Raw genomic sequence first — 12,595 nt, 5'->3', positions numbered from 1 at the left:
ATTTTATAACTACAAGCAATGAACATGTTTGCCTTTGGTATGTCACTGTTTGATATCCCTAGCAGTTTTTTTTGTGCTTTGGTTAGTATTGGGTTTCTGTCATTTTTGTTGTGTTGGTTTTGTTCCAGCCGTGTGGGCTGATGATATATATATAACTGCGTGGTTGTGTGTATATTCCAGCCGCCTGTGGCTGATGTATATTATGCCTGTAGAAATGCTTCAGATTGTCACCCGTACAGGGGAGGTGCTGCCGAAATTTCTTCGGACAGGGACTCCTCTGGGGCGTGACACCCCCTTGATCCATGCTTCCTCCTTTAGCTTTGACCGCTTTCTTCCCCTTAGGACATTGGCTCCAGTAATGTCCTTTTTGATTGCAAGAGAAGCACACAATGTGCTCCTTGCTCTTCTTTGTTGTAGGGACGGTCTCCTTGGGCTTCACCTTGCCCTTTAGTGCCACTTGGCCCTTCTTCTTGGCCAATTTGGGGCACTTGCTCTTGTAGTGCCCATGTTCCCTACACTCAAAACATATAATATGATTTTTATTCTTAATTGAAACATTTATACCTTTATGTGTAGGGATGACATCTTTTCCTTTTGATCCGGATGTAGAGGCTTCTTCTTGATCCAGCAATAATGATCCACGCTTCCCCTCAATCCTAGAGGTGGAGGCTTCTTCCTCTTCATCCTCGGATGTTGAACATCTCTCAACTTCTGAATCATCATGCACATGAAATAAGGAGTAAACTCCTTTGGCTTTACCTTCGTGCTCTATTGAGGATGGACTTTCTTCTTCTTCCTCCGATGCTGAGCACCTCTCAACCTTGGAGTCCTCTTCTTCTTCTTTTTTGTCTTGATTCAATGAATCACCCTCATTTGATTTTTCTTGTATTGGTACAATGGAGGGTTCTTCATGAAGTTTTGCCAATTTGCTCCATAACTCTTTGGCATCTTCAAATTCTCCAATTTTCTCCAAGATGTTGCTCGGCAATGGATTGACCAAAAGCTTGGTCACTTTGTCATTAGCCTCACACCTTTGAATTTGTTCTTGGCTCCACTTGCTCCTCTTGAGAATTTTGCCCTTTGAATTCTTTGGAGCTTCGAAGCCTTCCATTAGAGAAAACCATTGCTCTATTTCCATCATAATAAAATTTTCAATTCTTGATTTCCAAGAATCGAAACTCGTGGATACATATGGTGGAGGCACCCTTGTGTCGAATCCGAGTCCATCTCGGAATTCCATCTTGAAGTTGATCCTTTTTGATGAAGTCTTCGACTTGTAGAATTGCTCCAACCTCTTCACCCTCTAGCTTTTTGCCTCTTCCGGTAATGATTCCGGTGAAGAGCGACCTCGCTCTGATACCACTTTTTGGGACCGAAAATGGAGCTAGAGGGGGGTAAATAGCTCGGCGTGATCTCGTGCTCGTCGTTTCTTGTTTCTTCAAAGATATGCAGCGGAAAATACAAAGAAACAAACACACAACGCTAACTCTAGGATTTACTTGGTATCCACCTCAACAAGAGGTGACTAATCCAAGGATCCACACACTCATGCACCCTCCACTATGGAAACACTCCTTGTTGGTAACTACCAAAGGCAGAGAAGCCCTACAACCTCACAATACAACAATGAGAAAGAAAGAAGTAAAATACAAATGAATCTTACAAGATTACAATGAAAACCCTAGCTTCTTCTTCTTCTTATTGCAACTCGCCTCTTGACTTGGATGAGCCTCCAAGAACCTTCAAGAACTGGTGGTGAGGAAGAAAAGATCGCTGTGGAGGTTTTCTATGATCGCCTGTGGAGAAGAGAGGAAGTCGTGCGCAGAAAAACGCTCGCCAACGGCTTTATCCGCGCCAACGGTCGAATTCCAATCGATTGGATTGCTCCCAATTAATTGGGGAGACTTTGGATCGATCAGTTGATCGATCCAGAGCGCCTCTGTGCTCTTGAAATCGTCCTGAATCGATTACCCGATCGATTCAAGGCTTCTCGAGCGATTTCCAGCGCTCCAATCGATCGACCGATCGATTAGAGGTTTCAATTGATCAACTGATCGATTTAGAAGCTCATTGTTCGCTCAAAAACTCTCCCAATTGATTGACCGATCGATTGGAGAAGTTTCAATCGATTAACTAATCGATTCAGCCCATTTCTGCACGAATTCACGTCACCCAATCGATTGACCAATCGATTGAACCCCCCAATCGATTGGCTAATCGATTGGAAAGCAGAAAACTAGATAGATCTTGAAATTATCTTCATTTCGCATCCAAGATCACCTCATTCCGATATCCGAGTCAAAAGTTATGGCCTTCGAAAGTTTACTATGTCCGAACTTCCTAGTTCCATGCCAACTCCCTATTGGACTTACGACCGCTAAGAAATCGGTCAACTTTTGACCCATCTGGTCTTTCTCTTTGCGCCAACTGTCTGGTAAACCTTGACCCACTTTGACTTACCATCTCATGCCAAGTGTCCGGTCCTTCATGACCCACTTGAACTTCCTTCCACCAGATGTCCGGTCATCCTTGACCCATCTGGATTTCCTCTTGCCAAGTATCCGGTCAATCCTTTAACCTACTTGGACTTCCAAACACTAGGTGTCCGGTCAACCTTGACCCACCTAGATTTCCACATGCTCGGCTTCACTCACCAGGTCTTTCCATCTACCTAGCTTCACTCACTAGGTCTTTCACCTAGCTTCACTCACCAGGATTTTCCCACTGCCCGGCTTCACCCACCGGGACTTTCCATCTGCCTAGCTTCACTCACCAGGACTTTCACCTAGCTTCACTCACTAGGACTTTCACCTAGCTTCACTCACTAGGACTTCCCATCTGCCTGGCTTCACTCACCAGGACTTTCACCTAGCTTCACTCACTAAGATTTCTCAGTCAAGTATCCAGTCAACCTTGACCTTCTTGACTCTCCTTCACAATCTTCCCACATGAACAATTGCACCTGCAATCTTCATGTATTGTCTCAATGTATTGTCAAACATTGAAACCCAAACATCAAGACTCAAGCTTAAGCCAACTCAAGCTTAGTCAAACAGGTCAACCTTGACCTAGGGATATTGCACCAACAAGAGGTAGTTGGGAGGATCATTTACCATTGATAGAGTTCGCCTACAACAACAGCTTTCATTCGGCTATCCAGATGGCATAGTTTGAAACGTTGTATGGTAGGCCTTGTCGAACACCCACCCTCTGGGATGAGGTTGGGGAGGCCCAGTTGCTAGGGCCTTATAGAGTTCAGTAGGAGGCAGAGTTGGTCCGTACTATCAGACGGAGGATGTCAGAGGCGCAGGACCGCCAGAAGAGTTATGCTGATAAAAAACGGAGACCCCTGGAGTTCTCTATAAGTGACCATGTATTTCTGCGAGTCTCACCCACAAAAGGGGTGAAGAGATTTGGCCTCGAAGGTAAGTTGGCTCTGCGCTACATTGGACCTTTCCAGATCTTGGAGAGGATTGGGGCGGTAGCTTATTGTCTGGCACTACCACCGTCCCTGGCAGGCGTCCATGACGTATTCCATGTGTCTATGCTGAGGAGGTATATATCCAACCCGGCACATGTGCTGACAGATATCTCAATTCCTATTCAGCTTGACGTTAACTACGAGGAGGTTCCGGTACGGATTCTAGACCACAAGGAGTGTCAGCTGCGGAACAAGACTATCCGGCTGGTTAAAGTCGGATGGCAGTATCATTTGGACGAGGAGGCTACCTGGGAGCTCGAGGATACGATCCGAGCTCGATACCCCCACCTTTTCACTTGAGGTATGTTGGTTAATTTACCGTTCAACATTTATATTCTTTATCTGTTGTTAGTACTTGCTGATGGTAATAACGAAAATTTGGGGACCAGATTTTTATTAGTGAGGGAGAATGTAAAATACCAAAAATGGACGAATCACCGTAAGGGAATATTTTGAAATTTTTAGAAATTTTTCTAAAATTTTTTGGAGACAATATGGCTTCGATTACGGGGATAAAAATTGGGCCCCAGGAAAGCCTGTTTAGGCTACCCCATTTAAGCGAGGAAAAGTTTAATTTTTTATTTTTATTTTTCCTTTTTTCTTCATTTTCGCCGTTTTCTTCTCCCGCGTGCCCGAGTCCTCTCCCGACGCCTCCTCGCGCAAAGCCTCCTCTCACGCCTGATCCTTGCCCTAACCGTACACGACGGTTTCCTCTTCTCCCTTTTCCCCGCATTCATAACCCTCGGCCAAGGAAGTCTCTTTCCCCCTTCCTTCTTCTTCCCTATCTCCGCCGCCGAGATCAGGACGCGCCGCCGCCCCTCTTCGATCTCTTCTGTGTTGTCACCGACCACCTCAGCCGACGCCGACTTCACTGCCCAACGCCAACTCCGATCGCCCCTCTGCCCTAGGACCTCCGCCACCGTCAAACGGAGCAGCGCCGACCCCAGATCTCTCCAGCGTGCCCTAGATTGGGTCCATAGCCGCAGACGCCCTCCTGACGCCTTCTTCCCTTCCCTGTGCCGAGACCTAGCACTGTCGTCGGCCACCAGATCTAACCCAATGTCGCCGCTGCCACCCGAGGCCGAGCCCTAGTTGTCCTCGACGCTGATCACCATAGAGAGACCGCTGGCGGCAACCTTTCTTTCTGCCCTATCTCAGGTAACCTTTCTTCCTCTCGTGCCCTAGTTCCTAGTGCTTGCTATTCTGAAGATTGGCATTTTCTGTGTTGCTGCCACAGAAGCTACAGGATTCCAGCAGCTTCGTTGTGTTCCAGTAGCAACTTCATTGTAGTTTTGGCCACCAGATTTTGGCGACAAATTTCTACGACTATGAAACGTAGGGTAGGATATCAATTTGGGTGAGTTTGTTTGTATAGGTTTGATTCTTTATATAGTTGGTTGTTCATGTGTAGGTTTTAATGTAATCGAATAGTAGAATGGAACCCTAAGTTTTGGATTAGGGATAGTTAACTGGGATTAACAATTTAATTAGGGTTCCTGGAGAAAATAATTTGGTTTAGCTATTTTGCTTATAATTAAATTTAGCTAAACTGTACGATTTATTACAGGACATTGATTCGAGACGGTGTCTCGACAAGGGATCTATTTCGGATTGGACCTTTCTATTGGAGGCGGGTACCTTGATTTATCTGTTTTGATATGTTATTTGATATGCATAGTCGTTTTTAACAAGTAGTGATGATTATGTTTCATATCCGCATTAGTTTGTCACTACCAGATACCTGTTACATGCTTGTTTTTGCTTACTTATTTTGCATTTCATGTTAGTACCCACCTGATTATATATACTTATAGGGGTAGTGACATAACCATGCCTTATTATGTTCAGGACCTAGGTTTTTATACCTTATCTGCCCTGTGTACCTAGACCATTGATTGGATCTATTTATTCTATGGTACACATTATATAGAGATAGACAAGATCAGGATATTTCCATACTTAGTTCATGCACCATCTCGCATGATTGCATGCTGTGCGATAGTCGACTCTATTATTATTGAGCACATCACTAGTTACATAGATCTACACACACCACCACTCATGGGTTAGTGGTATGTCAGGCAGGGTGTGTTGCAGTTCTGCTATTAGGCTCCGCTGGTCCGATGACTCAGCGTGGTAACCGGCAGACAGTTCTGCTCTGTTAGGCTCCGCTGGTCTGATGACGCAATGTGGTAGCCGGCAGACAATTTTGCTCTGTTTGGCTCTGTTGATCCGCTCATGAGTAGTGTGACGTAGTGTGGTAGCCGGCAGAGATCCCTCCTCTAGATTGTCTCAAGGAGATGAGAGCATTACGCTCCCCCACTTATGATTTGGGGTAGGAGAATAGGTGTACTCCGACAGCATCCTGTCCACTCGGTCACTCAAGAGCAGTGATGGCAGAGTGCACGGTTGTCAAAGCCTAACCACTCGATCTCACCATCGTGTGTAAGACGACTGACTGGAAGTAGGGGTGACCATGACATGTCATTGGCATCATACGCATTGATGCATTTATTGCTTGTGTTTGCTACACTTATATGCTGCATATTTGGTGAATGCATATGTTTGATATGCATACAGGATTTTTATACCTCTCGGTCTATTATCCATACACCAGGTCCTGGTTAGTACAATTTTTCTCCTATATATTTCAGTTTGCATTTATCATTCTTATATCAGGAGACTGTATGCATAATTATTGCTATTGGTTATTTTTTCTTACTATGCATGTCAGTAGTTACCCGCTGAGGAGTTGACTCACCCCGTTGATATTACTATTTCAGGTTGAGGCTGTCTGGAGATCTCCAGTCGCTAGTCCCCCTGCAGATCGCGAGGATATTTATTTGGTCTTTTGGTTTTTCTTATTATACTATCTAAACTGTTTTTTAGACTTGTTCTAGATTTTGGCACTTGGATCTTGTATGATCCTTAATTATCGTTGGGTTTTATTTGGATATGTTATGCTACATGCCTGCCTGGATGGTAGAAGAGGTGAGTTGATTTTATTTGCGTAATTGTGATTTGTGTTTTATGGGTGTAGTTGAGTAGGATTTTTGATATGGTTTTCCTTATCGTTGCATTAGTTTAGTATTACTATTAAACTGCGTGGGTGGTTGCTTATTTTTATTGTTATTGTTCTGACCGTGTTGGTCGAGGTATTTGGATGGTTGTAGAAAGTTTCAAATTGTCACCCGTACAGGGGAGATGTTGCCGAAATTTCTTCTGGCAGAGACTACCTGGGGCATGACAAACAAACTCATCCGATATAGAGGAAGACACTCAAAGCCAATGCGCAAGTTTGAATGCATCACTTATAAACCAGTAATGGAGACCGTGGAATTTAAATAATTCATCTCCCACTTAGTTATTTAAAACGACGAATTTTAACATGCACATACATACAGCACATATAAACAGCATAAAAGGCAATAAATATGAAAAATAATTTTCCAACTATTATGGCCTCATCCATAGTTGTCCTCCGTGTGCCACCAACCCTAGCCACTGCCAATGGGTCATGTCGTCATGTCTATCTTGCTTCCTTTTCTGCTGCGCCTCTGGTCCTCAAAAAGCACCACGCCTCGCAAGGATACGATCCGCAACAAAAATAAAATTTTACATTTATCGATCCTATATTCCACGAAGGAATGTACATGTAATCTAGATTGAATAGAATGTAAAATCCTAAAAACTAATACAGCTCCTGCTATATTTAATAATTACAATCATGCACACACATAAAATTCCCTTGACATGTCCGAGGGTCCAATCACACAAACACAATAGGAATATAATAGTTGGAATTAGGATGTATGCAACCATAGAGTTAATCTATTTGCACATCCTACTATTATCCTACCTAAATCTATGTATGAAAAGTGCATAATTTAACTGAAAACTAAACACAGAGGCAGAAAACTAGCTCTGGTACCAATTGTTGGGTGCTACTCGGAATTCCGTTCGATTTCCCCTGTACAAAAATTTATACGACCACAGAACTTTTCCTAGCAACCCATGTGCTTTTCAGGAGTTAAACTTGAATTACAAATGAAACTTAACATTATTAATTCAATTTCAACTCATGTGTTCATCAGAAGTTAAATTTGGATTACAAACGATACTTAACATTATTAATCCAAATTTAACTCATGTGTTCTTCAGAAATTAAACCAATTTATAGAAGTTGATTAAATATCTATTTCAAGGATTGACTTCGAGGTCGTTAGCAAGGCACTCGGCCTTCTTGGGTATGAGATCATCCATCACTTCCTAAACAAAGCCTTTCAAAGAAATTGAATATTTAAACTCCTTACAGAAACCTTAGGTTTAACTACAGAGAACTCATTCAAAGCACAAGATCGAAACACAAAATCAAAGCACAAAATCGAAACACAAAATCACTAACCTCTTGTGTTGGTATTTCAGGATCCATATAAAGAAAAACTAAACTAGTTCACCACGGAAACAATTAACTAGTTATACATTTCTTTGTAGCTAAAGACCTCTTGATCTTCTGCTGTATTCCTCTCCTCTTCTTGGACGTCGTGTGGGCGACGATCTACCAAGATGAAATCCACCCGAATCACTTCTATGCCTCCAAGACTTTCGGCCACCAAAGGGATGCTAGAATAGGGAGCCTCCTTCTCTTCTTATTCTTCTTCTCCAAGAAACCGGCCACAAGGAGGTAAAGCCTTGATGTGCTGCTGGCCTTAAGGGAAGAAAGCGAAGGGAAAAGAGAAGAAAGGGGGCCAATCACCAAGGAAAATAGAAAAGGGAACTTTAGGTTGTGTGTTACACCATAAGGCACCATCTACCTCTCTTTTATAATCCTTAGTGAATGCTAAAAATGAAAGTTTTAAACATAATTAAAACTTATTTTTAATTCCAATCATGGTCGGCCATAGCTTGGGCAACAAAAAAGGAAAAACTTTAAAATTAAAATTTCTCTTTTAAATCCCTTTGTGGATAGCTATAAAAGGAAATATTTTAAAATTAAAATATCTCTTTTAAATCCCTTTGTGGATGGCTATAAAAGAAAATTTTTAAAATTAAAATCTCTCTTTTAAATAATTGTAGATGACTACAAAAAAAGAAAGATTTTAAAATTAAAATATCTCTTTTCAATCCCTTTGTGGATGGCTATAAAAGGAAAGTTTTAAAAATTAAAATCTCTCTTTTAAAACCCTTGAAGGATGGCTATAAAAGAAAGATTTTTACAATTAAAATCTCTCTTTTAAATCCCTTGGAGGATGACTATAAAAGGAAAGATTTTAAAATTAAAACTCCCTTTTAGTTCCCTTGTGGCCGGCCCCTTGCTTGGGCACCAAACAAGGTTTGGTCGGCCACCTCTTGGGCTCCAAGCAATGCTTGGTCGGCCCTTGCTTGGGCACCAAGTAAGGATGTGGCCTGCCCATTACTTGGGTAAGAAGTGGAATCAAAACGGGTGAACATGAGGATTTATAAAGGCTACAACAGGGACAGAGAGGAGGAATTGGTTTTGGCCTCCCGATGAGCTTGAACTTCCCGTGTTCACCCTGAACACCTAACTCAAGTTCATCAATAATATCTCATTCCACTAAAGAGTTATTATTGTACTACCACACCAATCTCATATTACATTATAGGCTCCTTCTTATCATGAGTGTGTTAGTCTCCCTATGTTTAAGATATTGAATGTCCACTAATTAAATGAGTTACTAACAACTCACTTAATTAATATCTAGCTCCAAGAGTAGTATCACTCAACTTCATTATCATGTCTGACTAAGTCCACCTGCAGGGTTTACATGACAATCCTTATGAGCTCCTCAAGAAGACATCATCAACCTAGATAACTAGGACACAGTTTCCTTCTATAATCAACAATACACCATATAAATAATATTATTTCCCAACTTATCGGGCATATTGATTTAACGAAATAAATCTCACCCATTGATAAATTAAAGAAATAAATACTAAGTATATATGCTTGTTATTATATCAGAATTAAGAGTACACACATCTATAATAACAGAGGTTCTGTTCTTTTATGAAGTCAGTATAAAAGGAACAACCTCAAATGGTCATGCTCAATATACACATAGTGTACTAGTGTAATTTTATAGTCAAGATAAACTAATATCAAATTACACTACAACCATTCTAATAGTTTGTCTCAATCCATCTTGGGTGTGAGCTACTATTTATAATTTATAAGAAACTGATAACATGATCTTCTGTGTGACACCACACATCATGTTATTTACAATATAAATTAAATGGATAACTATATTTTACTAAATGTAAATATTTAACTAATATGATTTTCATTTCAAAATAAATGTTTATAAAAAAAATTAAAATTTTAGTATACATACTAATAATAAAAATATAATTAATCGACGTGCTCAAGTCCGTTTCAATTTTTAAGATTTCTGACGGACTAAATAGGGTAGTATGCCAATTTGATTAATAAATTTATATTTATCTATAAAACATTGCAAATATAAAAGTTACAAAGTAACATTTAAAAAAAAATCTTAATTAATAAAATAATATATATTATATTTTAAAAGAGATAAATTAATTTGCATTTAGATAGGTTATAAAAATCCAAAAATTAATTATAAGTGAGTGTTATAGAAGATATTAAACTCAACCCATTTTTTTTTATCTTTTTACAACTTATGGTAAGTAATAAATAATTTCTATTTTTAAGCAAAGAAAACAACAGCTTAAATAAAAAATAATAATATCTTATCAAATGAGATTTAGATTAACGTTTCTTTAATAAATCGATCACTATTCATTTTTAAAAATTTAGATTAAAGTTTTTTTTAACTAAACTCCTCCTATTAATTTTTCTTTTTTTACATGTATTTGATATTAAATAAAATAGTAATGAAATATAGAGGGTACTTTGGCTAAAATATTGATGAAATTATTTTGAATAAATTTATCCTAATTTATCCTAATATGCATTAAACTTAAGGAATAAAAAGTAATTAACCCACTTGTCTATTATAGAGTTTTAAAGAATATAGCTGAATCATTTTATCTAAAAATTTTATCTTAAATTCTAGATAAGATAGTTAAAAAAAAATTTATATGTATTTATGAAGTACTTCTTTAAATTTAAATAATAAATTTTATTTATTAAATATTATATATGAGAGAGAAAAAATAAAAAAATAATATATTGTTTAGTAAAAGTAATAATTTTTTACCTTAAAAAATGGTGTGATCACGCATCCCTTATGAGCCTTAAAAAAATCGTTTTAAATTTATTATTATTATTATTTACACTTAATACTTACCCTGGCCGCGCAGCGTAACATTAATTATAAAATTATTAGATAAGATTACAACCTTCTTAAACTCCAGACTTAAAAGTGTATAAATTCACTTGAAACTCATTGCGAAGTACAAATCTCCCCAAAACGATTTCTACTGCTTTCTTCAATCAAGACCATCACGAAGATGGAGGGTGCAACGCTTTGCATGTCCAAATCCGAGGAGGTGTTTGTCTCCGGTGCTTTTTCTTGCAGTACTGAGAAATGCAACTGCCACCACGGCAGCCATGCCGCCATTAATGGCGTCGTCGTCGACATGCCAAGAACGCCCGTGTCCAAGGAAAGAGTGGTGGTGGTCATGGGCGCCACTGGAACAGGCAAAACCAAGCTCGCCATTGAGTTGTCGCTCAGGTTCTTAGGCGAAGTCATCAACTCTGATAAGATCCAAGTGTACCCCGGGCTCGACATCGCCTCCAATAAGATTGCACCGGCGAAGCAGCGTGGGGTTCCGCACCATCTGTTAGATTTTTATGATTCGGCATCCGGGGAGTTACCGGCCGCTGAGTACCGTGCCGTGGCTGGCTACAAGATTCAAGAGGTCTCGGCCCGCGGCCGAGTGCCGTTCCTCACTGGAGGGTCGAACTCGTTCATCTACGCGCTGCTCGCGGACCAGTTCGACCCCAACTACGACCCGTTCGTCAGTGAGGAAATGAGAGAGGAAGGGGCCCCGCAATACGACTGCTTGTTCATCTGGGTGCACGTGGACGCCAAAGTGCTGGCCGAGCACCTCGCACGCCGAGTGGACGAGATGGTGCAGGAGGGCTTGATGGACGAGTTGGGCGACTTCTTCATGAAGGAAGGGGCGAAGGAGAAGTATGTCGGGATCGGGAAGACCATCGGGGTGTCTGAATTCCGAGCTTACTTCACTGAAAAAGGCATGCGGACTCGACCAGTCTACGAGGCGGCGCTCGCTGCCATGAAGGAGAACACGCGCTTATTGTCGGAGATACAAATACAGAAGATCAAGCGACTGCAGTCGATGGGCTGGCCGCTGCTTCGAGTGGACGCCACGGCTGCTGTGACGGCGTATCTCTCCGGGCAGGAGGGTGCCATGGCGGTGCCTTGGCAAAGGGATGTGATTGAGCCGAGCACGACTGCTGTGGCACAGTTTTTAGAGAAGAGATCAAACTAAGAATTGGCTACCAAATTTTGCGCAAGATAAAGATGATCTATTCGGACATGAATAAAAAGCGCTTTGAATATGTGAATTCTTAACAAAAAAAAAAAAAAAAAATTAGCTTCTTGAGATGATGTAGGAATTCTTTAGGAGACGTACTTTTTAGGCTCTCGAAATTCCTTTTCCAGTAATCTTCCGTACTCTATATAAATTAAATAAAAGTTTTATTTGAAGTTGGTATTCAAATACGACTTCAATATCAGCCATATTAAGCTCCCGCAGAGAATCAATTAGCAGTTTATCACTATACAGTTCAAGACTCTAACCATATTAATTAATCTGACCTTTCAATTAGCTGTTTATCACTATACCTAACCATATTAATTAATCTGATTTTTAATAATTAATTTGGATAAAGTCCAAAATTAAATTATGTTAATATTTTTTTATAATGAAACTAAATTTAATGTTTATGAGTAATTTTCTCTGATTATTTTTTATATAAAAATATATATTATCATAGGATTACCTTTAATCTCATAGCTTACTATTGATAACACCGTGAGTAGAGAAGTTTTTATAAATATTTTGGACTGACAATATTAGAAAGTATGTATTTCTCAAACTTTTGACTAAGATCAAATATAATATCTATTTTTATCA

The 12,595-nt window shown here is 40.0% G+C and overlaps 1 protein-coding gene across 1 annotated transcript; it reads left to right on the top strand.

Annotated features, from left to right (window-relative positions):
- The first annotated feature begins 10,942 nt into the window (after positions 1-10,942).
- LOC122026573 (adenylate isopentenyltransferase 1, chloroplastic-like) lies at positions 10,943-11,947 on the top strand. The gene has a single exon (XM_042585310.1). It carries the CDS (start codon positions 10,943-10,945, stop codon positions 11,945-11,947), a length of 1,005 nt encoding a protein of 334 aa, XP_042441244.1.
- The last annotated feature ends 648 nt before the right edge of the window (positions 11,948-12,595 follow it).

Source organism: Zingiber officinale, chromosome 10A (genome assembly GCF_018446385.1).
Source record: "Zingiber officinale cultivar Zhangliang chromosome 10A, Zo_v1.1, whole genome shotgun sequence".
NCBI lineage: Eukaryota > Viridiplantae > Streptophyta > Magnoliopsida > Zingiberales > Zingiberaceae > Zingiber > Zingiber officinale.
Note: the sequence above shows the minus strand (reverse complement) of the source record. Positions and strands in the feature narration are given on the sequence as shown.

What these genes read in the sequence shown, in the direction of transcription:
- LOC122026573 (XM_042585310.1), top strand. Translation starts at nt 10,943, where the DNA reads ATGGAGGGTGCAACGCTTTGCATGTCCAAATCCGAGGAGGTGTTTGTC.